This window comes from Rhinolophus ferrumequinum, chromosome 9, assembly GCF_004115265.2.
Source record: "Rhinolophus ferrumequinum isolate MPI-CBG mRhiFer1 chromosome 9, mRhiFer1_v1.p, whole genome shotgun sequence".
Taxonomy (NCBI): domain Eukaryota; kingdom Metazoa; phylum Chordata; class Mammalia; order Chiroptera; family Rhinolophidae; genus Rhinolophus; species Rhinolophus ferrumequinum.
The window spans coordinates 24,357,747-24,385,209 of NC_046292.1; the positions used below are offsets into that span (position 1 = coordinate 24,357,747).

The 27,463-nt window shown below is 36.6% G+C and overlaps 1 protein-coding gene across 1 annotated transcript; it reads left to right on the forward strand.

Annotated features, from left to right (window-relative positions):
* Positions 1-948: 948 nt before the first annotated feature.
* Positions 949-20,791, forward strand: ZMYM1 (zinc finger MYM-type containing 1). Its single transcript, XM_033114672.1, is given in 11 exon segments — positions 949-1,732; positions 6,330-6,502; positions 7,614-7,686; positions 7,871-8,120; positions 13,601-13,775; positions 13,867-14,079; positions 16,032-16,185; positions 17,036-17,188; positions 17,349-17,386; positions 17,897-19,025; positions 19,028-20,791. Coding segments are annotated over 11 exon segments (3,645 nt in total). The 5' UTR covers positions 949-1,626; the 3' UTR covers positions 20,209-20,791.
* Positions 20,792-27,463: the final 6,672 nt, after the last annotated feature.

Here is a 27,463-nt window from a genome sequence, read left to right on the forward strand (position 1 = left end):
TACATAAGACAACTGTAACATAAAGGGTAGGGAGAAGATAAAGGGACTTATATGGGGTAAAATTTCTACATTTCACTTGGAGGTCAAATATTGATTCTAAGTGGACTATGAAAAGTTACTTATGTTTATTGTAATCCTAGAGTAACCACTAAATATAACATACAAAGAGATATGGTCATAAACAAAAATTAAAATGGAATACTAAAAAGTGTTCAAATTAGCCAAAAGAAGGCAAGGGAACAAAGGGAACAGATAACAGATATAAAATGATATACCTAATTTCTATATACTATATTAGGAAGGTAAGAATAACTGTTGGAGAAATAAACTTCAGTTACCAGTCTAGTACAGCAGATCCTCCAATAACATTGTTTCAGTGTTACTCATTATAAGGATGCCCTAGGAACTTAACTTGTCTGTATCAATTAGCCTGTGGTAAAATTGGTTTCGTTATACTTTGTTTCCCTTAAAGTCAGAACCTATGGATGATGTTACACGAAGACTTACTGTATTCAACATCACCAAAGGGTCTGAATTTGAGGTTAACTATAGAGGATATTTAGGGACCAAAACAGCAGGGTCAGCAGGCGCCTAGACATCACATTCACAAGGAGCCTCATAGTTAGACTTTTCATAGTATCTTAAGAAGTATGGTCAAAGACAGGATTGCAATAAATTAATCATTCAACTTTATGTATCTTTTATAATCCTATTATGACTTTAAGAATAGCACTTTTTTTTTTTTTAAAGATTTTATTGGAGAAGGGGAACAGGATTTTATTGGAGAACAGTGTGTACTTTCAGCACCTTTTCCCAAGTCAAGTTGTTGTCCTTTCAATCTTAATTGTGGAGGGTGCCGTTCAGCTTCAAGTTGTTCTTTCAGTCCTAGTTGTGAAGGGCGCAGGGCGCAGCTCAGCTCCAGGTCCAGTTGCTATTGCTAGTTGCAGGGGGTGCAGCCCACCATCGGATGTGGGAGTTGAACCGGCGACCTTGTGGTTCAGAGCCCACTGGCCCATGTGGGAAGCCAACGGGCAGCCTTTGGAGTGAGGGGCACCGCCTGAGCCACCAGGCGGCCCAGCACATTTATTTGATCCCATACATTTTTTTAGGTGTTGAAAGTGTTAAAACTTGTTAAATAGCATTTAAAACCTACCATGATTTTTGCCACACTATTTTGGGATTATGCTAATTGTAATATACTAAGAGCTCCCCAAAATGGAAGAAGCGGGAACCCCCTCACCATCTCTGTGAATAATTCCTTTTATTGGGAATTTACTCTGTACCTGGCACTTAACTAGCATGGCCTTTCTAATCTTCACAAGCCTATGAGGTAGCCATTATAATTATCCCCATTTTAAGATGAAGGAATTGGGATTGACAGAAGTTGCCAATAGAGACCTCTCTCGAATCCAGGATATCCAATTGCCCTGCCTGAGCTCTGAGTCAATCGACGCTGCCTCAGCCTTCAAGGGTCCAAATGTGGCTGCCATCTAGATATGACTTTAAGATTTAAGAGCCTAGGAGGCCGTAAGGGCTCTCCCCAGTCCCGTCACCCACCTCCTCCCTCATTCCAAAGTCGCCCTTTCCAACTACAAAAGGGGCCTTAAGAGGGTGGCTGCGCTGCGCATGCTCGGCCGCAGAGCACTGCGGGAAAGGGGCGGGGCTCGCGCGTCCTTTTGCGTCCAAGTTCCTGTGAGAATCCTCGCGTGGCGGGCGTCCGGGAGAGAAATTGGTAAGCTTCCCTGAGCCGCTCTGGTGTCGGTCTTTATTCGTGCCTTACGGATGGGCGGAGAGTTTCGCGTGTGGGAGGGAGATGAAGCGTGTTGGGCAGGGTTTTTAGAAACCGGGCCTGCGTGCGGATTCCGCCTTCTGGCGTTCGGGAATTCCGGGACAGGCCCCTCATTGTGTTTGTGGTCTCCTTTAACCTTGTCGGCAGAGAGTCGGGGGGCCATTGCCCCCAAATTCCAGTGTTTCTCGCCGCCTACTGCTCCTGCGTCGTAACTGGCCTTTCAGCCTTTGGTCTCTCCGAGGCCTCCGTTTCTAAAATATTCATCTGGTCACATTTGTGGCTTCTCCTTCATTAACTAGTGATTTCTTTAAGCTTGAAAACCTGGAGCTCTTTTTGCAAATTGAATTATACACAGGATCTCAGCTAAAAAAGATAAATAATTACAATGAAAGTTAAACTCGATGAATGCGGACTTGAAATGGGATTAGACGAAGGTGCAATCTTTATCACTTTATTTCAGTATTTTGCTGTAGTGGACAAGATTGAGAGTGTCTTGGTTTGCTTGGACTAGTGTTTGCAGACGGTTAACTTTTTTAGTCTCGTTCTACTTTTCAATTAAACTGATTCAAAAGCTGGAAATTAGATAAGTGAATTTTCTCTTAAGAGTTGAACCACCGGCAACCTCTGATAATAACATGTATTGTTCATCACAAATTTATAAGACAAGAAACCCTTAAAATTATAACAAGAACTGTAATACATTTATCCCTGACAGTAGCAGAATTTAACACTGCCCTTTTAACTCCTAGGTTGAGGCAAGACCATTAGTGGAGTAGATGCCCTTGCATTTGAGTGAATTTGCTTTTAGGGTTTTCTATGAGTGAAAAAGCATAGTAGGTCCAAAGCTGTAACCTGCCTCGTCAATAACCTAGCTACAAGGAATTTAACTATTTTCACCCAGATCGCAAAAAAGCTATTTTCTGAAAGTCTGTGCTAATCTAGCACAAATTAGTGCTTTGGACATCTCCAAAATACTTAACATTTGGTATGTAACACCTTCAGTGTATCTGGTGATTTTATCAGTTTTTTAAAGTAAATTTTTATTTAAAAATGAGATGTGAATGAAATGTTTGCTGAATCCCAAAAGCTATTGATACACAAGATTAATTTCAAGGTTTTTTGTGTCTAAAGATCTTCTTGATACAATACCTGTCTGCTTTCCCAACTTCATTTCCTTCCACTACCACTCTTGCATTTTATCTTCAACAATAACTCCACTCCTTATGTTTCCCATATACTTGTGCTTTTGTACATGCTATCCCTATACCTGAAATAGTCTCCATTATTGCTTCATAGAAACCTTCTTTAGAACCTATCTCAAATTCACCTTCTAAAAGACTTGAACCATCTTCTCTTTCCTCATTTCTACTTAGTACCTTGTATATACTTACATTATTGCAATTATCATACTGTGCTAGGCAGAGCATTATGAGTGTGGGGACATATTAATAATCTCTGTAACTTTGTAAATGGTAGCTCCCCATTGCCTATAGAGCTAAACATGGACATTTTAGTTTAGTTTGAAAATCATTTCATCTTCTGCCTCCAACCTTCCTATCAAGCCAGTTAAAAACTTGCAGGACTCAACTGAATAGTTTTATCTTTGCAAAGTGTAAAGGATAATGAAGCATCTGTAATGCAAAAAAAAAAAAAAAAAGAGGTTGGAGTATACCTGCTTCTAGACTCTTCATTAGTCATTTTATGTTTGCTTGTATCCATACTACACTATCTTAATTATTGTAGCTTTCTAGTAAGTCCTTCAACTTCTTTTTTTTTTTTTTTAGATTGTTTTGGCTATTATCTGCCTATTTGTGTGATGACTGACACTTTTGAAGGGATTCCAAGATGCCAAAGCTCAGAGATGCTTTATTTTTAATTGATGTTTGGGCTTGCATAGCATTTTTATTTCAGGTGAAGGAAATCTACTTAATGACAATCTAGTAAATTTCCAGTGACTTTTGCTTTGCTGGTTGTATGTATTAGGTTGGGGCAAAAGTAATTACGGTTTAAAGGGTTAAAAATAATTGCAAAAACCAGCAATTACTTTTGCAGCAACCTAATAATACTCAAATGGGCTGGACAGAGACCATATGAACTTTTATTGCACTTCACAATCAGGCCTTATTTGTAGGGGCTTTCAGTAAAAGCTGAGTTAAAGATCAGGGTGGTGGACTTTCAACCTCAGAAATAAAAAATAATGGCAAAATTTCTTGGGTCTTTCATGTACTAACTTGGAATAAAACCATAGAATTACTCCTGTAAGAACCTTAACTTATCCATGTTTTAGTTATCCCCTGCCCTCCATCATCGTGAGTTGTAAAATTCCTTTTTTTTTTTTTAAAGTTTATTGGGGTGACAATTGTTAGTAAAATTACATAGATTTCAGGTGTACCATTCTGTATTACATCATCTATAAATCCCTTTGTGTGTTCACCACCCAGAGTCAGTTCTCCTTCCATCACCATATATTTGATCCCCCTTACCCTCATCTCTCACCCTCCTCCCCCCAAAATTCCTTTTTTAAAAAGAGTATCTTTGTCTTGGTGATCAAGGAAGGGGAATCCAGGAGGCTTGTACTGTGCAGCTAAGCTGGGGGGGCAGGACAGGAAAGAGGGCCCAAGGATTTAGAATCAGAGGTGGCAGCTGCCAGAAAATTGGAGAGGAGACCTCAGTTAAGGAAAAAGAACACAAGGAACCGGTTTTCCTTGAAAAAGACCTTGGGGCTAAGCAATCAGAAACCCCTGGGATTCCTCAAAAGTTATAAAATGGAATTCTTTTTTAAGCCTGAATGTGCAATAATTTTTTATATTGTGGTTTTTACATTTTAGCTATCTTTTTACCAAAAAGGAATACATTGGTTGGGGGAGAGTGTTGCAGGCATGAGCTGTGATGAGAAAATAGATTCAAGACATATGTATTTAGAAGGTATATTTGATCCAATTTGGTGGTTAGATGTGGGGACTTTGGGAGACAGGAATTTAGTACTACCCATAGATTTCTGGTTTGGGAAATTGGGTTTATGTGGTAGTGCTATTTACCAAGAAAGAGAACATGTGTAAAGCAGGTTTATGGGGGTAATATAAGAATATAATTTTAAATTTCTTGAATTTGAGGAACCTATGGAACACTCAAGTGGAGGTATTTAATAGGTAATTAGGTATATGGGCTGGAGCTCAGGAATGTAGAGGAATATATAGGTGTTAGTTGAACCCCAGGTTGTACCCGTAGAGCACGTGAGAACAATCCTGGGTGTTAACGTAAAAACCATCCAAACCTGTAGAGAATTTTTATAAGTTTATTTGAGCCACACTGACAGACAAATGCCAGGGAGCAAGTCTCATATGCTCCAGAGAAGAACAGTTTTTCAGTTTTATGCATTTGAAATTAAGGAGGGGACATAAGATTACATGAAGGTAGGAGAAAGCAAGGTGAGGATTGGATTACAGGATACTGTTCTCTTGAGGATGGTTACGTCTTAGAAGGAGGGCTCTGAAAGGGAGTATTTCAGAGGTGTGTTAACCTAGATGCACAGAAACTGTGGACAGGACTTACGGCAAAGATAAACCTTTTACTAAAAAGGTATATGCCTGGGGCGAGACCCCTCACCCTGACCTACCCAGTTAGGAATTTATGATCATTATCACCCTGTGAGGTGACTTTCAATAGAAACTTTCTTTTTGTCCACATGGGGAATTGTGCGTTGGAGGAACACAAATAGTTTAGAAGCAGTGAAATAAATGTTCGAAAAGAAGACTGGCAAAGAGGTAGGAGTAGAAATAGGTCTTGGAGTCATAGGACTCAAGGCAGGAGAGAATTTCAAGGAGGAGGGAAAGCATAGTCAGAGAGAGGGCAATAATAGCTTTAGAAATTGGATCCTTGAATGTACTTAAATGCTTACCTGAGAGGAACCTGTCAGGACGGAAGAAGAGTTGAAGATGCAGATGATGACTGGTTCTATAGGAGGGCAGTGGTGAGGAGAGGTAGTGTGGACGTACAGTTGACTGGATTAACCTCAGATGGAAGGCTTTACATTTGTAAGACTTTGATAAGTTAAAAATAAACTTGTGGCGGTGGCCTGTTAGTGCAGTTGGTTAGAGCACGGTGCTCTTAACAACAAGGTCGCCTGTTGGATCCCCACATGGGCCACTGTGAGCTGCGCCCTCCACAACTAGATTGAAATACTACTTGGAGCTGATGAGTCCTGGAAAAACAGACTTAAACTAAATAAAGGTTTAAAAATACATACATACATACATACTCGTGGGTTTAATGATTTTATGCTGGAATCGGACCTGGGAGAATAGAAGTGGCGACTCGTCCCAGGTGAAAACATAGAGGACATAGAGGGGTATCTACCAGATGAAGTGTAAAGCAAAGCTCTATTGGGGAACAGTGGATGAAGGGAAGAAAGTCAGTATTGGTACTCCGAGAACCTTGAGGCCTAGCTATCTACAGACCCTTTTGTGCTTCCAGAAAATTGCCATATTCAAATGGACTAATTTTAAAATAAGACTCTTCATCAATTACTATTTTATTATAGGAATCTGGAGGAAACTATTCCCCAAAAAGAAACCTATTGGTTTGGAACTGGAGGATTCCTTTGTGTCAGATTCTCAGATGAAGGAATCACCAATAGAGGGTGAACCTGACAAGGCAGTGGCACCACAGCTGCTGCCATTAGATGAAATTAAGACAGAACCCGACAATACCCAGGTAAATAATACTTTTCCTTATTTTCTTTTCTCTAGAGCGGCGTTTACGTATAAATTTTAGTTATACAGATGCTGGTTTGTCGGTTGAAAATTTTAAATCCTATCTTCCCCAAAACAGTTGATCAAAGAATATAAGGTTAAGTGCCATGACAAGTATTTGCAAAAATGTGACTTGACAGCATGAACTGTTTGGAATTGGGTTTTTGGATTGATAAAAGGATTGGTTAGGATATCATGGTTCTGGCAAAGGTTAGCACGTTTTTTCTTTGTTTTAACTTGAAACAATACAAATAACTAATACATTTTTATGCTACTGCCTCTATTAAGTAGTAGAATTAATACATTTAAATTCTTAGAATTGTTTTCTTTATAATTTTTTAATCCAAATTAGTTTCATGTTTTTATTCTTAAACTTTTTTCAATATTACATGCTAAAGAACCAATAAATTGATTCAAGCTGTGAGTGTTCTGTAGAACCAAATTTCCTTAGAATGTTTGCATATGATCTAGCTGAAATTTCTAATGAAATAAAAAGTAAATTTAGTTTTAATTTATTTCTCATGTTCTGTTTAGAAATAGCCTAAAGTAAATCAGTGTCAAGTAATGATATGAATACCATTGAGTTGGTGACACTGGAATGTTGTCCATCTAGGAAATATCTGTTGCCTTTTCACACATAGACATTCAAAAACATCGGTCAAGTTTAGATAGATTGCCTGCTGCTCTGAAAAAAGTCCTGCTTTGTAAATTTAGCCCAATCTAACAATTCTTGTGTTTAGGACTTTATGAAAACAATTAGCTGTTAGAGATTAGAACAAAGAGGGAGAAATAGGTGTCATTATTGAATATGTCTACTCTCTATTTGAAGTAGCTAATAAGGGGCTGTGTTAACAAAAATTTCTGAAGTCACATTTAGGTATGATAGAAATAATGTAGTAACTGGTTGCTGTTTTCAGCCAAAGGTCATTAAAAGGGGAATGCTTACCTATGTACCATGGTTCAATTCAGTTATACAATTCACTGAATAGACTTGAGCATAATTTATCATTTACTATTCTGTCAAATGACTTGTTTAAAACACATTGTATTCATTATTTTCAACTTTTTTTTAGGAGTATTGTCAAGCCCAACATTCCAAAACTCAGGAGAATGAAATGAAAATAAACACTACGTTTTCAGACAGTGGTAATAGGATTATTTAAGTTAATCATATTTATTCTGATCAGTATGTTGGCCAAGTTATTCTACTGTTTTAGAATGCATTGTTTGTTTTGAGTTTGAAGTCCAGAAGTAACTTCTAAAATAAAATGAAAGTATGCTTAATTTTATATAAATACTAATTTTTGTCCTTCCTGTTTTGTGTTTATAGCTTCACAGTTGACAACAGGCATTCTGATTTCTCTGACATCATCTGGCATGAATAAAATGCTTCCTTCAGTTCCAGCCACAGCTGTTCAGGTTTCCTGTGCTGGTTGTAAAAAAACCCTCCAGAAGGGGCAAACTGCTTACCAGAGGAAAGGGTCTACGCAGCTGTTCTGCTCCACGCCGTGCATCACTGAGTACATCTCCTCTGCCAGTGCACCGGCTCTGCCTAAGAGAACTTGTTCAAACTGCTCAAAGTATATAATTCTAAATCATGCCTCCTTTTACTTCCCTACATAGCTCTTGATCAGAGTCTTGGCTGTAGTTTTATACATTTTCATTTTTTCTGAAGAAGTATCACCTTGCTTTAGTGAAAAGAAGCTGCTTCTGCTTTCAGTGCCTCTAATAGTCTTTAGAAATAGGGTGGTGGTGGTGGTGTTTATTGAGAGATTTGCAAAAATTAGAATGTGAGGAGTTCTGTTTCTCTTCGACTTTAAATAGTGTGACTTCCAAAACTTATTTTCCTATTCTTTTCATTTGAAATTCTGTGTAAGTGAGGTTGTATGCCCGTTTTATCATTTAACTGTGTAAGAACAGCCTACTGAAAAATTAATCATACAGTTACTTTGGATCTTCCAAGGGATAAAATTGTTTCTTTTGTAGTTGTAAATGAAGTTATTCTTTTGAAAAATTGAATAGCCATTGGTAAACATGGATGGATGGATGTAATCTTACTAAGATTTCTGTGAGCTATTGTTGTGGTCTTTGATGCTAACTTCTTTACATATTCCTATGTATAGCTATGTAGATGCAGAGAAAGGAAGTAATGGTAATTTCATAATAAATTAGTGAAAAATGTTCAGGACTTTGAGTTCTACCCTGAGATGTATGAGTATAAAGGAGAGGCTTATCGTAATATAATCCTGGTTTGTTAGTATTCATTAAATGATAATGCTAAGTTTTAAATATCTAGTTCAGAACAAGAAAGCAGATAGGCCACCAATTTTACTTTAAATATAATAAATTCCTTTAAAATAATGTCTTGTTTTGGAGTTGGATTGCCATTTAGAATTACATTTTGCTACTCAAAGTGTGATCCTTGAGTAGCTGTTTTAGCATCATCGGGGACCTTGTTAGAAATGCAGAATTTCAGGTCTCACCCAAATCTGTTGAATAGTAACTGCATTTATCCCCAGGTGATTCATATACAGTAGTCCTCCCTTATCCATGGGGGATATATTCCAAGACCCCCAGTGGATGCCTGAAACCATGGATAGTACCAAACTCAGTATACACTTATGTTTTTTTCTTATACGTACAGACCTATGATAAAGTTTAATTGATAAATTAGGTACAGTAAAAGATTAACAACAATAACAAATACAATAATTAAAACATACTGTAATAAAAGTAAAGTGAATATAGTTTCTCTCAAAATATCTTACTGTACCTGCACTCATCCTTGTGATGATTCTATGACCTCAGGTAATGAAACTGGAAAGCCAAACCTTGGATAAGGGGAGACTACTGTACATGAAGTTTGGAAAGCACTGAGAACTTCTTTCTTAGTATTCCCATCTGTTTTGTTAAATGTACATAGGAAATATGGACATTAAATAATTAAGTGATCCAGATAATACTGGCGTGTAATATAATAACTCTTAAATGTTAGGTATCACTATTACTCTCTTAACAAACTCACAAACCCTCTTTATTGGTTGCTTCAGTTCCTCATTTGGCTGCTGCTTCAGGTGTTATTTGTTGTTTCAAGTCTTATTCCCTGGAACTTTCCTTACCTTTCTCTTGGGAGTTTTCAACCCTTTAATACTATACTTTGTCTTTTTTCTTTTTGCTATGGGCTGTATGACACTCTCTTCAGTCTGCTTCCTTCTGCAGAATCATAAAACTGGAAGGGACCTTAGAGATTATCCAGTGCAAACATTTTCTTTGGGTTTTGAGGAAACGGAGGCCCTGAGAAGTTTAAGGTATCAAGTTGCTATGTTTGCAGTTTACCCATTATACATCTTTAGAAGATCTCCCAGATAGATTGAAAAGGCTGAAGCAGGAAGGATTTAGTGTGTAAGTTGTTCTCAGAGGCAAAGAAATCAAATCTGAGCAAAAATGTGAAACAAGTTTTACTTCCTTTGGAATAAAAAAATTTTTTGATACAAAACACTATTGATAGGTTGGTGGAAAGGTGGTAGAGTAATGCCTAGGCTAGGAGAGGCCATCCATTGTTCAGAGGAACCTGTGCTTTTTTTAGAACTTTTTTTTTTTTTAATTTATTGGGGTGACAATTGTTAGTAAAATTACATAGATTTCAGGTGTACAATTCTGTATTACATCATCTATAAATCCCATTGTGTGTTCACCACCCAGAGTCAGTTCTCCTTCCATCACCATATATTTGATAGAACTTTTTTTTATTCCACATTCATTATCCTCTTGTATTAATATGTAGTTCCCAAGATTTTTAGCTAATTATCAGTTACTATTGAGGTTTCTTTTATAGCATGATTTAAAATGTTTTTGAGTTGATGAAGTTTTTATTCTATTTCATGAACCAAATGAAAACTATCTTTGAAAATGATATTTTAAATCATGTTAAAGATTTTTTTGAGAGCAGTATATTTAAGAAGTGTCATTTCTGCACTCAGTATCCCAGTTGGAACCAACCAGAGATCCTGAGAGCAACCAGTCGAGTTCAAAACAGGCCCATGCACTAATGCTATAACATTTAGAGGAAAGTTCTCAGACCTATGCTCAGAGTCTTTTAAAGCTAATTTTAGGCACTTTGAACAAAATTCACTTTCTGATTTTTTATTTATTTAGTAAATTAGAAACCAGCAACCTAGTATGCTACTAGCAGTATAAATCAGTAAGCGTTTCCATTTCCATGCTTCTGTCAATGCAGTTTTTCTGCCTCCCTTCCCATCTGGCTAATTTTGTATCCTACAGGCCGGCCTCAAATATCTTTACCTCTTGTCTATTCTCACATTCTTCCTCTCCTCTTACTACCTGCCACTCACCCAGATTACTTGTTCTATGGTGTGTGTTTTGATAGTGCTTTTAACTCCCAAAGCATTGATCATAAAAGTAATATTTTTAAAGAATTGATATTGCCCAGGTTAGACTACGAGCCTCTCAACAACAGGGACTAGATTACAGTCATCTTTATATCCCCAAGGCCTAAACACTGCCTGGCACACAGTGAATCCTAGAAGAATTTTTGTCAAATGAAGTACAAGAATAGCACAATTCAGATACGGCATTTACAGCTGTATTTTAAACCAGTAAAATGATTGATGATTTGGTAATGAAATGAGCCTGTTGTTTTTGGTACCACCTGTTTAAGAGGGTGGGGAAATCATACACTAAAAAAATTTGTAAATATTGAAGTGTTAAAATAATGTTAATTTTAGGAGTATTGCATCTGAAAAGCTTATCCTGAAAGATTGGTGTTCTGAGGGTCCTAGGTAGCCAGGTATCTTGGTATTTGTTATAGCAACAGTTCTTAAATTTTCTGTTTCACACTCTTAAAAATGATTAAAGACCCATAGAGCTTTCGTTTTAGGTAGGTTATGTCTACCAGTATATACTGTGTTAGAAATTAAAACTGAGAAAATTTATTTAATCATTAACGCATTTAACATACGTATCTTGGTGCATGTTGACAAATATTTTTATGAAAAATAGCCATATATATTTAGTGAGAAGAGAAATTTTAAGAAAAATTCAGTGAACATTGTTTTATCCATTTTGCAAAACACTTTAATGTCTGGCTGGGTTTTCATATCTGCGTCTGCATTCAGTTTGTTGCAAAATATTGTTTTGGTTGACATCTAAGGAAAATCTGGCCTTATAAATATGTGATTGGAAAAGGGAGGTGTGTTCTGCTAGCCTTTCAGTTAATTGTGGATATTCATCTTTGATACATCAGAAAACAAAGGGTAGTTTTTTAAAGGTTAGTTGTAATGTGGAATCTGAAACCGTATCAGTGAAGTTTTTGTATTGTTATTAATGTATTAAAATTCATTGGTGTACTTTGGTATATTTGTACTTTGGTCCTTTTACCCATAAATGATTTTTGTTACTTGCAATCTTTGGGAAATACTGGTTCACTGAGTTAAGCAGATCTTCCAAATGTTGACATATTTCATTATGCAATAATTCAAAAACCACATTTGTTTTTAAAAGTCACTGATCTCATTAGGAAAGTCTTCAAGTGTTGGGAAGTGATTAAGCTGGTGGTGGCAGATACAAGTTTTCCAAAATTCTGTCAATGAAAGCTCAACTTTTATCAGTGGCAGTGATACTGACAGTTGTTTTTCTTGAAGTAATAGTCTTGCTTTATTCATTTTTGAGAAAATATCTGCCAGGTATCCACTTCTGGATAATAGTTTGTCTGATACTTGTTCTTTAAAGTAACTGTGTTTCATGAGAATGGTAGATAACTCAGGTTGTAACTCTTAACATTCCCATATGAAGTTTTCCTTGAGACAACCACCATACTTTGACGTGCAAGGGAAATAGTTTATGCCTCTATCCCATGCATCACACAGAATGTTAAAAAGATGTGATGTACTCAAGAATCAAGTTTAATAAAGTGAGTAATTTTTTACAGGGAATGCATGGCAGTAACAGTAACAATACTGGTACCTTTTGGTGCCACTGCCTTAATTTGTGCTAAGGCTCTGGCAGTTTTACCCACTATTGCTTATTTTTCCTCCTAGTTTATTGAGGTGAAATTCCTGTAACAAAAACGTTTCAGTAGCACTTAGGGACACTCTGTCTAGTTCCAGAACATTTCTGTCATGCCAAAGTCAATTGCTTTGTTCATTAGGCACTTTCCCCCCATTTCCCATTCTCTCCCCTCAGCCCCTGGCAACCACCAACTTGCTTTCTGTCTATGGATTTATCTGGATATTTCATATAAATGGAATCATACAACGTGTGACCTTTTGTGCCTGACCCTTTTCCCTTAGAATGTTTTCAAGGTTCATCCATGTTGTAGCACGTATATCAGTACTTCATTCTTTTTTATAGATGAACAGTATTCCACTACATGAACATACCACGATTTATCTTTTCATTGATGAACATTTGGGCTGTTTCCTTCCTTTGGCTGTTGTGAATAGTGCTGTTATGAACATGCATGTGCATGTTCTTCTTTTGAGTACTTGTTTTCAATCCTTTGGGGTCTAAAACAAAGAGTGGAATTGCAGGGGCCCACCATTGCTTTTGCACTGCCAGTTCAAAGGTCAACACAGTGAAAAAGGCAAGTAACACCTTAATATGAAAATAGTTTCGATCCTGTGGACCCCCTGAAAGTATCTGGGGAATCCCCAGGGATTTGCAGACCAGATTTTGAAATTCCAAAGGCGGTCAAGTATGAATATGACTTCTGATCATTCTATTATCGCTAGCACCAACTAATACAGGTTAGATAATTCTTAAAACAGCACTGTCAAGTATGTTTTATAATCCCTGCTGCATAGATGAAGTTAACATTTAGGGAGCATAAATGACTTACTTGTTCATTGTTACTGAACATAAATGAAAAGAACTGGATACCAAATTCAGGTTTTCTTATTTCAAGGCTAATATTACTATTTCACAGTTCTTCAGGTAAATGAAACAGAGGAGAGGGTTGTTTGAGAGAATGATTTAGCTTATAACGAAAGAAATTATCATTGTGGTATAGTGCTTAATGGTGCCCTTGGTGTTTATTTTTTAGAGACATTTTAAATCTAAAGGATGTGATCAGTCTCCAACTGGAAGACACTACCTCTAGCAAAAATTTTTGCAGTCAATCTTGTCTTTCATCATATGAAGGAAAAAGAAAACCATTTGTTACCATATATACTAATAGTCTTTTAACCAAATGCAGCACGTGTCAGAAGACTACTCTCGTAAGTTGCAATTTTTTTCCAACCTTTAGGAACTCTGATTCTGCTTAAATAATCAGAATTTTTACTAAACCTTTTTTATTTTTTATCCTAGATTCAGTATGAAGTAAAATACCAGAACGTGAAACATACTCTTTGCAGTAATGCCTGTTTTTCAAAGTTTCACTCTGCTCACAACCTCATTATGAACTGCTGTGAGAACTGTGGAACTTACTGTTACACTAGCTCTAGTCTGTTTCATATACTTCAGATGGAAGGACAGTCTCTTTATTTAAACAGTTCAAAGAGTGTTACGGCATCTAAGCAGGTATGAATAAAGATCTCTTGCCTAAAGTGAGGACCACTCCATTTGAATTTTATGCATAGGACTCAAATGAAAAGTCGATGATTGAGTTCCTTCCATTAATTGGCTTGTGAATGGTTCCCCTTTAGGAAAATATGGAGATAATAGATTTTAGTACCATTGGGAACAGTTTCAGTTGGTAAGATGATGAAGGAGATGAAGTAAGACTTCTGCCAGTTCCTTCTTGCAATTCCTTATACTTCATGATAAATGCTTTATGGAGATTTTCCTAAAAATCTGATCATCTTACCTTGAAGAAAGGCAAGCAGATAGAAGCTTGTTTGTAAACTACAAAGATAGTGAAAATAACAATAGTCTACTGGTCAGTCAGACTAACCACAAAAGTGAGGTTAAGGCGAATCATGAATGTTATGCTTTTTCTGAATCAGTTATGGGAGGAAATAAACCAATGAGAAATAATCCCCTACAGTATATAAGAGAACCTTGAATGGGTGGTTCTGAGAACTGAGAAGCTGGCCCTACTTTGGTGGGCTGAGATGAACACAATTAGTGGTCCAAGCCCATTTCATGAGATGGGACTGTAACATATCTTGCTTGTTTAGATGTTTTGAGACCCGACGCTATCCCTATAAATTCTTCCTTAAAAACAAGCAATTGAGGATGGGTATCTTAAGCCTCATTTCAAATAGGTCATTTGTGAGCCACATCTTTGGCTGAATGCCCACACCATGAGTCCCGTCTTGGGACCAGAAATGGGAGGGTAGAATGCATGGAAGCCTCCCAAATGCAAGAAATGTCGTTCCTTCTTTTTCTTTATCCCTTACACTCAAATAGACTGTGGCCTGTTTCAGGAGCCTATGTTGAGTACTATTATTCCGCCTATGTGATGGGGCAGGGCTGATTTGTAGAGACGAGTAAAAAAGCACGACCTAACTAACCATGCACAGCATGTAAGATATTGTGTGTGGTAATGGAGAAAACCCAAATTGTTAGTGAACTGAAATCAAGTAGAAAATGTTCAAATCTGTGAATCTAAAAATGAGGTGGCTTTGTATTTTCAAAAGTGATTTGGTATAATTGTTATTATTTAGGCCATTACCGTCTTTATTAATAGAGTATGTTAAGTATTAGCTTTCTCATATGATTAAATCATAAACTATACCACTATTTTTGGTTAATGTTAAGTACTGGTGAATGACAAAAATTTATAATAAAGGATAAAAATATAAATTTTCAGTTACACTTTTTGTGTCATTCTTCCTTTCCCAGTATCCTGTTCTTTCACAGAAAAACAAAATTCAGTGTATTTTCATTTATCTGCACTTTTTGCCCCAAAAAGCAGTTCTATTACATCATTGCCATTTAGTATTAACTGCTTAAGTCCAGGAATGACTGTTTCTCTTTCACTAGAAATAGGTGGTGAACCTGTTTCTATCCTTTTCCTTGGCACACTTACTGCTTACTAAACATGTTATATTCTATACTTCTTACTCTTGTATGCTGCTTTCATTCAGTGTTTGCAGTGTTTACGTGAAGTTAGTCTAATGACTCCCACAGCGTCTTGTAACGTGTTAAGCACCCGTTTCTGGCTCCTCCTCAGCATCAGTAGGTTTTCCTGAGCTGATGCCCAAATAGGCATTGAGGGAAGATCTGTAAGACTTTTAAGTTTATCAAGTTGGCTTCGATTGCCTGGGATGGTGAACTTCTATGACCACTTTCTTCATTGCTTGCATATATATTATTACTATTAATGTATCTGAAAGATCATACAAATAATTGATTGACCAATTTCCTGTGTGTTAATCGTTGTAATCCATGATACCTTTTTTTCTGTTTTTTAAAAAAATGTAAAAATGTGGCTTGTCATTATTTGTAGAGCAGTGGTAGTGGGTATGTTTTTATGTTAATAACTTGTCATATACCAGGAACATGAATATTATTTTAATCTCTAACAGAAACCAGCCAAAACACTTATATCTGCTCTTAGCAAATCATTGAAGCCCTCAGATGAAATGATTGAGATTACCAATGACTCGGGGAAGACAGAGCTTTTCTGCTCTGTTAATTGTTTTTCTGCTTACAGTAAAGCTAAGATGGAATCTTCTACAGGTAATATGTAGTAGTTATCAGAGGTTTAGTAATTATTGAATATTACTACTTCCTTTAATTTATAACCTTGATTCATTTCCAAATTAAACTGACTTAAAAGTCAAAAGCATTCAAAACTTGTTGCAAAGAAATGCTTTCTAGTATTTTTGTGTAAAAGGAAGGCTACTTCACAACCAGAGATTTAGTATTTATTTATAAAGACTGTTGTATTAGATAATCTTGTACTTAGCCCTGCTTTGTTAAAAAAAAAAAAAAAAAAAAAGCTATTAAGTTTTTCACATGAAGTAGAGCGAGTTGGAAATAGTTTATGAAGTTCACCAATAGAAAAGCCCAGGTAATCCAGGGCCAACTATGTTTTCCATCAAAGAGCCACATATAGGACCAGTGGTGCTATTTACATAGACAGTGGAGTGAATGATGCCCCTGGAGTTTGTACATTTTGCAAACTGGCTTACTATAGAAATCTGCAATACTCAGAAATCTGAGACAACAGCCCAGCTTGATTTGTGTTGAGGTTTATGCATCTTGAGTTAGAAATTATACCATTAGGAGATTGTATAGGAGTCTCTTTTCTGTTCTTCATTGGTAATTTCACAGAAAAGATATGCTTGAAATTTCAAGCAAATAGTATAAAGACTGAGAAATTGTGTGCAAAGGTAGTGGTAGGAAATCGATTGGTTTAATGTTATTGATGCTATCCTAAAGAACCTGGCTACCCCTAAGCCCTAATAGAATTTACTCAGCAATTCCTAAAGCTATTAGATATTTGCAGTCTGTTGAAACATGTTATTAAACAGTGCTTTCTGATTAATTCTGCCTTGCTTATAAGAAATCTTTTTATTTTTATCAGTAAATGTTTCCATGGTGCATGATACTTCAACAGAACTCCTTTCTCCGAAGCAGCTTTCTCCAAAGAAAGATCAGACTCCAATTATAAGCAATATAGTGTCGTTGGCAGATACTCATGTTGCCCTGCCCATCGTGAACTCTAATGTCTTACAAGGTAAAAATGGATGTGAGGATATTTGACATATATACTGTTGCCATACGTGATGAATTTCTTTAAGTTTTTGTTGCCTGACATGAAAGAAGCAATTATAGTTATGTTATTGTTTTATAGATTATGGCGTAAGTTCTTAAATTTATGCTTTATTTTAAAATAGGTACAGTTTCTTCAGTAACAGCAAATGTGACTGCAGATGTAAGTTTTATTAATTTTTTTGGCTCTTCAACTTTTAAAAGTATATTTTGTGTTCATATATATGTGTCTATATCTGAGCATATTAACTTCTATTTTGATCCTACAGCTGAAAAAAGCAGAGCAATAAACCCTTTCTGGTATTTACATTCAGTTTGCCAAATCTCAAGTTTGACTCGAAATTATTAATAAGAATATTTAAGCAGAAGTATTATTAGTCATAGATTTTCCTCTGGGTTCTTTATTACTTTTCCTAATACTTTAGCAATTCTCACCACAGTAGTAAGAATTATTTTTATTACAATTACATACCAAGTGACCCTTTGAACAATTAATGCTGAATCTAGATTGCAAATAAATAAATTACAAATAATTAGTAATGTTTCCCCCGAGTGGAGCTTATACTGTAACATGCCCATTCACTTTATCATGTTACTAGAATAGATGTATTTGATATTTTAATTGACTATTTGAAAACTGTTAAAACAAATGTTATTTTATCCTTTTCTAAAGATTTCTAAGAATTCATCTAGTGAGTCAAGTAGTGGTGTTGCTAATAGAAGTGTGGAACAGCCAAGTCTTTCCCCATCTTCATCAGTACTCAGTCAGCATACGATTGACTCCAGTATAGAAGTAAAGAAAGATCAAGTATCAAACCAAGATGATACGTGCAGTATGGAATCTGTGAAAATAAGTGACAGACTGTGTCGCCCAAAATTTACATCCAAAGTACAAAAAGTTAAAGGTAAATCGCAAAGTATTAAAAAATCTTGGTGTTCAAATTTTCAGCAATTAGAAAACAGTGTTAGAAAGAATGTGACATTCTGTTATTCATGCCAGTTGTTCTACCAAAAAAATTCTAGGTATGGAAGGGAATCATTTGCAGCCCAAGGAATTGCTAATTGGAAAAAAACTCTGGAAAAATTCAGAAAGCATGAAAAAAGTAAAATGCATTTGAAGTCATTGCAATTTTGGAGGGAATACCAGTTTTGTGATGAAGCTGTCAATGGTAATTTATCTGTTCATTCAAAACAGACTGAAGAAAATACAAAGTACCTAAAGCTTATAATTGAAAATATTTTATTTCTTGGAAAGCAGTGTTTACCCTTAAGAGAAAATGATCAGTCTATTTCATCTGTGAATAAAGGCAATTTTTTAGAATTGTTAGAAATCAGAGCAAAAGATAAAGGAGAAGAAATATTTCGACTTATGAATTCGCAAGTTGACTTCTATAATAGTACACAAATTCAAAATGATATTATTGAAATAATAAAGACTGAAATGTTGCAAGATATTGTGAATGAGATCAATGTCTCCTCAGCTTTTTCTATAATATGTGATGAGGCAACTTATAGTGTCACTAAAGCACAGCTTTCAATTTGTGTAAGATACCCACAGAAAACATCAAAGGCAATTTTAATTAAAGAAAGATTCTTGGGTTTCATAGATGTTGAAGAGATGACTGGGACCAGCTTACACAGGACTATCATAACTTACCTACAGCAAATTGGAGTTGATTTGAATAAAATACGAGGCCAGGCCTATGACAGTACCACTAATTTGAGGGTGAAATTTAATAAAATTGCAGCAGAATTCAAGAAGGAAGAGCCAAGAGCTTTATACATACATTGTTATGCACATTTTTGGATTTAGCAGTAATTAGGTTTTGTAAAGAAGTAAAAGAACTCCGAAGTACTCTAAAGATTCTCAGTTCTTTGTTCAACACTTTTCATATGTCTGGGGAAATATCTGCAAATTTTCAAAAGATTTGTAAGCTAAGTCAAAACAAAACATGCAAGAAACATACATCACAGTCATGTTGGACAGTCCACGATCATACATTACTATCTGTGATTGAGGGTCTTCCAGAGATTATTGAAACACTGGAAGTTGTATCAAGCCATTCTTCAAATACAAGTTTGGCTGATGAATTGAGTGATTTGTTGACACTGGTTTCCAAATTTGAATTTATTTTTTGTCTGAAATTTCTTTATCGAGTATTAAGTGTTATAGGAATTCTTTCCAAAGAGCTTCAAAGTGAAACCATAGACATTTTTTCCTTGTCTTCAAAAATAGAAGCAATTTTGGAATGTTTATCCTCTGAAAGAAATGATGTCTATTTCAAAACTATCTGGGATGGAGCAGAAGAAATATGTCAAAAAATAACCTGTAAAGGTTTTGAAGTTGAAAGACCTTCTTTTCAGAAAAGAAGAAAAATTCAGAAAGTAACAGACCGTGGCAATTCAGGCAGTACGTGTTTGTCTACCTCAACAGAAGAACAATATAAAATTAATATTTATTACCAAGGATTAGATACTATATTACAAAATTTAAAAGTATGTTTTTCAGAGTTTGATTATTGCAAAGTGAAGCAAATTTCAGAATTATTACTTAAATGGAATGAACCATTAAGTGAAGCAACAGCCAAGCATGTCCAAGAATTTTATAAACTTGATGCAGACATCATCCCAGAACTTAGATTTTATCGGCAATATGCAAAGCTCAACTTTGTCATAGATTATGATCACATCAACTTCATCAATCTTGGCTATTTGTTTATTCAGCATGGTCTTCACAATAATATTCCTTGCATATCAAAGCTATTAGATATTGCGTTGTCTTGGCCAGTTACTTCAGCAAGTGTTGAAAATTCATTTTCTATACTGCCTCGTCTTAAAACATATTTATGTCATACCATGGGACAAGAGAAGTTCAGTGGCTTGGCTCTAATGGCTGTTGAACAGGAATTGGTAAATAAACTGATGGAGCCTGAAAGGCTAAATGGAATTGTGGAAAAGTTTATCCATCAGATGAAAGACATATAGTACTTGCTAATTTGAATTTACCTGAAATTTTGTGTTTCTATTGTAACAAGTTTTTATTTTAAATTTTTGTCTCAAGAAAAACACTTTATCTTCACAACTTGCCTTGTTCACTTTTTTTTGAGATTGTCCCATCTTACAACTGTAAGATTTAATTGTTATCGATGTACCATAATATATTGGAACAGTCCGTACTGCTAAACACTTTCTTTCTAATCTTTTGCTAGTATAAATAATGCTGCATTTAATAACCTCACAGATCATGTTGCACATTAATGAGTTACTATAAGGTAAAATTTTAAATTAGAGCACTAGGTCAAAATTTGTATTTTTATTTTTGATAGATATTGGCAAACCCCTTTCTACAAGGATTGTGCTGATTTACAGTACCACCACCACAGTGTGAGAGTGCCTGTTTCTTCAAATCTTTATAAGGCAGTGTTAAATGTTTTGATTTTTGCCAATCTGTTAGCTAAATGGGATTTTAATCTCTGTGGCAATTAAATCTCAGTGGAATTTTGTATTTTCACTTAAAAATAAGTTTGGGTATCTGCTTGAGCCATCTGTATATCTTTTTCTACGTACTGTAACACACTGCTGTGTTTTTGGTTGACGCAAGGGCTGGATAAACACAATAGGAATTCTTAATCTACTTTATGAAAATAAGACTCTTTTTCAAGTAACCCTAAAAGAAAGGACTCTCTATACTTTACAAAAGTTTAGATAACAAGGAAATCTTTTCCTCAAAGATCTGAATTTAGTGGTAGATATAGCTGGGCCTGGATTCCCCCTCCACCCCTTTTTGGAGGAATATTTCTCTGCCATTTTTCCTTGGTGTTTCATCAATTTTTATAATTTGTAATTTTTTCTAGAAAGAGCATCCATTTCATCGAGGCTCTCTCTCAAATCTATTTGCTTCGAGTTATAGAAAGTACTCTCAATTTCTTCTCTATACCTTTGCTAACTTTATTCATTCATCTTCTATACCTTTTTTGATTACGCCAACCAGTGATTTCTTTAGTTGATTTATTTTGTTTTTTCATACACATTCTTAGGTTTATTTATCAATCCTTTTTTAAAAAGTTATGATTTTAACACAGAAAAATAAAAAGAACAAGTAACATTTAGTTCTATTAAATCCTAACATTTTGCTGTGTTCCAGGTTTTTATTTCAGAAATTAAAAAATTATAGATCACAGTAAAGCTGCAAATCTTTTCCTGATAACATTTCTATAATTTTATACTTAGTACGTAACCTTGTTTATAAACTTTATATAAAACTATGTTGCATTGTACATATCTTTAATTTGCTGTTTTCACTTAGTTTTTGAAACATGTGGATTTCTAGTTATTTTAACTGTTTGTTGAATAAAAATCTGTTATATGAATATACAGGTTCTTCCTTTTTCTATTTAAGTGGATATTTTAATCTCGATTTTGCACTTTTATAATACTCCAGTGACCATTTTTATATGCACTTGTACATTCATCTAATATTTATTGAGCAAGTACTATATATCAGGTACCATTCAAACTGCTGGAGATTCAGCAAAGAATAAAATAAGGACCTGACTCCAATGAAACTTAGCTTTCTAATGTAGAACTCCAAGAAAGATACTAGAAGAGGTTGCTTATCAGCTCTTTTCATGTAAGTAGATATTTGTACACTACACTAAGATAAAAGATGAGGTTCTGAGAACTGTGGCCATTTAAGGCCCTATCCAACCAGGGATCCCTGGCACACCAGTTGAAAAGGTCTGCTCTGGGGTGCTTGAGGGCCTTAGGAGTGGAGTTGATGGGTCAAGGCTACTGTGTTTCCCAGAAAATAAAACCTAGCTGGACCATGAACTCTAATGTGTCTTTTACAGCAAAAATTAATATAAGACCCGGTCTTGGGCCTGGCCCGGTGGCTCAGGTGGTTGGAGCGCTGTGCTCCTAACGCCAAGGCTGCCTGTTCAATTCCCACATGGGTCAATGAGCTGTGCCCTGTACAACTAGATTGAAAACGACTTGACGCTGATGGGTCCTGGAAAAACTGTTCCCCAATATTCCCCAATTAAAATACATATTTAAAAATAAACTGATTGCTACTTTTATTTAAAAAAACAATATAGAAGGTAGTTAATCTCTAGTACTGAATACTTTTTGCATTTATTTTCCTTTTCTGCTTGGTAAAGTGTTTACCACTGAACTTTCCTCTTAAGTCACCTTTGTCTCCCATGTTTTTCTCATCATTATTTTCTAGCTATTTGTACTTGTTTCTCTCTTGTCATGCAAGTAAGAGTTATGGATTTTTATTTTTCAAGAAGCTGGATTTTTATTTTTAATTTTCAAATGTTTTTTTTACTAAAAATAGACCACTATAAAGCCAGGATAGACGTAGACCTGAAAAAGGAAACACAAAACAGCTATCTTTGTTGAATGCCCACTACGTAACCTAGAACTTTTCTCCATGCTTTGTCTGTTATTTAGTTCTCAAAACAACCTATTTTATAGAGGAAATTAAGACAGAGGTTACGGATCACACAATTAGTAAATGGTAAATCTAGAATTTGTGCCCAGGTAGTATGACTCAAAGCCCATGCTTTCAATCTTACTTTTTCCCGGCTTCTTCTGTCCCCTCTCCCAACCCCCCCGCCCGCCCGCCACTCAGCTTCAAGCTGTTGTTTCCCAATCTAGTTGTGTAGGACACAGCTCCCTGCCCATGCTGGTATTATGAGCCTTGTGCTCCCCCCGCTGATGCAGTCGGTCGCCGGTCAGCTGCCAGTCATTCACGCTGGCCACCGGCCACTCATGGCTGCCCATGGTAATCCACGGCAGGTCATGGCAGCTCACGCCGACCTCCGGCTCACGGCAGCCCAGCTCCAGGGAGAGCCGTTGTTCACAATCTCAGCTGTAGAGGACACAGATCACTGGTCCATGTGGGAATCGACCCGGCAACTTCAGCGTTAGGAGCATGGCGCTCCAGCCACCTGAGCCACTGGGCCGGCCCTCTATTACCTCTTATACAAACTTACCAAATATTCCTAAACATGATTAACTACCAGGAAATGCATTAAAGAATAGAAGATGGCAGCAATAACTAATTTTTTAATCTCCCCAAATCCCTCCGTAAAAGCAAAAACCCATGCACAGCATGGTGACAGAGTAATCCTCACAATCCCAAAATGAGATTAGGTAGTAACAAACTGAAAAGCAGGTATAAGACCTGAATGTTATCAGCTGTCTGTATAAGTCTTGGAGGAAAATCAGTGAGATGTCTGGTGGCCTCGAGAATAGGAGGTCCCCCAAATCAACAGGCTTCCTTCCATTGGAAAGTATGCAGGCCAATTTGAAAACTGCCAAAACAGGGAAAATTCCTGAAGATGCCAATTTGCAGTTCAGTTGAAGGGGACTGCTAAGTTCTGAAGATGTTCGAGTAGGCTAGGTCCTTATAAACTCGTGAAACTAACAAAACTAAGCATTCCAAAACAAAATCCATTTAAGGAGAAACTGCTGGCTGTAGATACCAAATTGAGCAGGACAGGGAATAGAGACAAAGGAAAGACAATGTACAGATTGAAGTGAGGAAAAGGAAGCAGATCTCAATACTAGGTCGTATCTCAGTTACTGTGAAAATAAGATTTCTTGAGTCTTGGGACTAGTAAAGTTATTCTGTCCCTTTCCCTCCCACCTAAAAGGAAAATGCATGTCACATAAGTGAGCAACAAAAAATTGTGAAACATACAAGATTAAGAACAGAGAAGAGTAAACCCTTACAAAACAAATTAACTTGTTTCAAACCAAACTAAATGAAATTAAGAAAATGATAAAAGTTATAAAACAATGTAGATCAGAATTAGATGAGTAGACAAAAGATTTGAGGGTGACAAGAATTCAAGAAAGCATTAGAAATTAAAAATAAAAATTGGGCCGGCCCAGTGGCTCAGGCGGTTAGAGCTCCGTGCTCCTAACTCCGAAGGCTGCCGGTTCCATACCCACATGGGCCAGTGAGCTCTCAACCACAAGGTTGCCGGTTCAACTCCTCGAGTCCCGCAAGGGATGGTGGGCTTGGCCCCCTGCAACTAAGATTGAGCACGGCACCTTGAGCTGAGCTGTCGCTGAGCTCCCGGATGGCTTAGTTGGTTGGAGTGCATCCTTTCAACCACAAGGTTACCAGTTCAGTTCCTCGACTCCCGCAAGGGAAGGTGGGCTGTGCCCCCTGCCACTAGAAAACGGCAACTGGATCTGGAGCTGAGCTGCGCCCTCCACAACTAGGAATGAAAGAACAAGTTGACCTTGGAAAAAAGGCCTGGAAGTACACACTGTTCCCCAATAAAGTCCTGTTCCCCTTCCCCAATAAAATCTTTGGAAAATAAATAAAAATCAGTTTAAAAACTAAAAGGAACTCAAGTGAATAAACACTGTTGATCCATAACAGGATGGAAAGGAGGAAAATGTTTTAAATCAAGAGACTTGAAAACGAAAGCAACAAACGGAACACCCGATACCCATATAAAGTGAATCCTCAAAGAAATCCAAAGCAATGGAAAACAATACTAAGAAGTATGTAGCTGTCTTGTTGGTACAACTGCTTTGTTAAATTCACCATCCAAAGGTTTTTGTCTTAACATTTGATAAAAGAAATCCCTGGCTCCAAACCAATAGGTAAATGGAGTGCCAGTCTCCCTAAGACACAAAGTAAAATATTGATAAATCCTCAAATACAAAAATCATTCCTCTTTAGGTCTATTACTGCCAAGGGCAGTGTTTCTCTGCTGCTCAAAACCCTTTTCTTCGACACACTGGCTTTCCTTTTTTCCAGTATAGGGCTGCTTTCCAATCTGTTGGGACTGCTGTTACAGCCAACTGTCATTTAGATGTCTTTTCCCTCTCTATACCACAGGCTCAGAGTGGACTGTTCTCCAAAGTCCCTCTTCCTCACTTGCCTCAAAAACAGTCACCAGTCTGTTTTCCTTTTAGGAATTTAGACATACCTATTTTGTGGAAACAATATAAATGTCCCGACCATCTCAGCTGAGGCGTCAGATGAGTGAAATAGCCATGTTGGACAATAGCCATCCACCCTAACAGTCTTCAGAAGACTGAGCTCCAACCTTCACCTGCGTCACTGAGACCGACTCCCAACACCGGAATTTACTGTCCTAAGCCACTAAGTTTACTGCCGCTGTGCTGAAAATGGATCTCAGTGGGCAAGGAGTAAACAAGTTAGGAGGCCACTTTAATAATCTAGGTGATCTCAGTGCCTCTTGTTCAAGTGATTAGCAAGAACAAGGAAAAGCTTAAGATCAAAATCCTTAGCATAGCCTACAAGGCCTTCCATGATGCGATTTCTGCCTTACTGCTAGCCATACACTAACCACTCCCATGGTATTTTTAAAAAACCTTTTTTGAAATGTAATTCATATTACAATTCATCCAAAGTATGCCACTTAATGGTTTTTAGTATATTCAGACATAAACGTCACAGTAATTTTAGAGCATTTTCACTACCTCAAAAACCCTGTATCCTTTAGTAGTCATCCCTCTGGCCCATTCCACTCCCCTTCCTCTACCCTATCTCCCCCAGTCCTAAACCACCACTAACCTACTTTGTAGATTTCCTTGTTCTGACTATTTCATATAAATAGAATCATATGTGGTCTTTTGTGACTGGCTTCACTTAGCAAGGTTTCAAAGTTTATGTTGTAGCATGTATCACTACTTTTTATGGCTAATAGTCCCTTGTTTGGATATACAATTTTTAAATCCATTTATTAGTTAATAGACATTTTGAGTTGTTTCCACTTTTTCACTATTATGAATGATGCTTTAAGCATTCACATATACATTTTTGTGTGAACATGTTTTCGTTTCAGGTATTAAAATTGCTGAGTCATAGGGTAACTGAGGAACTACTAGACTGTTTTTCAAGGTGGCAGCACCATTTTACATTCCTACCAGTCTGTGAGGATTCTAATTTCTTCACATTCTTGCCAACACTTGACTATTTGATGTTTTTTAAAAAACTTTTATTTAAGTATGTTTTTCAGGACCCATCAGCTCCAAGTCAAGTACAGTGATACCTCGGTTTTTAAACATAATTCGTTCCAGAAGACCGAGTTCTGAGACGTTAGAAAACCAAGGCACGGTTTCCCCATCCATAGAAAGTAATCCAAAATGGATTAATCCGTTCCAGATCTTAAAAAATCAACCCCTAAAACTACAAATTTAGCATGCATTTTACTAATACCATAGGTCCATAAAATTTACAGCGTTCATAAACCGAAATGTTCAGAGACGTTCGAAAACCAAGGTACCATTGTAGTTGTTTCAATCTAGTTATGGAGGGCGCAGCTCACAGAGGCTCATGTGGGGATCGAACCAGCAACCTTGTTGCTAAGAGCACCGTGTTCTAACCAACTGAGCTAACTGGCTGCCCCCTTATTTGACTTTTTGATTCTAGACATTCTAGTGGGTGTGATTACCTTTCCCCCTCAGCTTTACTGAGGAATAATTGGCAAATAAAACTAAGATATTTAAAGTGTGTTGTGATTTGACAGTCATGCACTGCTTATCAGGGATTCCTTCTGAGAAATGCATCACTTTGCGAACATCAGAGTGTAATTACACAAACCTAGATGGTATAGCCTACCACACACCTCGGTTATAAGCCTGTACAGCATGTACAAAACATGAGATAAAGTCAAGCACAAGAGAAAATGATGCACTGAAGACACAGTAAACATGAGATGAGACTGCTGCTGGTGTAACTTGGCATACTGTTTAGCAGCAAACTATCAGAAAGTACACTAATGACAAAAAATTCGTGAGTCATTTATTATCAAATATTGTACAATGTACCGGCAGATTTACACAAGCACCACCACAAACACGACTGATGCGTTGCACTACATGATGGCGGTCACTACAAGGAATTTTTCAGCTGCATTAATCTTATGAACTACAGTATACACAGTCCATTGACTGAAACATTGTGGCAAATGACTATATATACATTTTTGAAAGCATTCACCTCACCTTTGAGAACATTTTCGTTCTACTCTTAGCAAGTTTCAATGCAGTTATTAACCAGTCAACATGTTATATATTAGACACTCAGAACTTACTCGTCTTACACATCTGAGTTGGAAGTGGTATCTCATGGTTGGTTTGTAATTCTCTATTGACTGGCTTCACTTAGCATGGTTTCATGGTGCTTAGCATGTTGTTAAGCACCTTTTCATGTGCTTATTGGCCATTTATCTTCCTGGGAGAA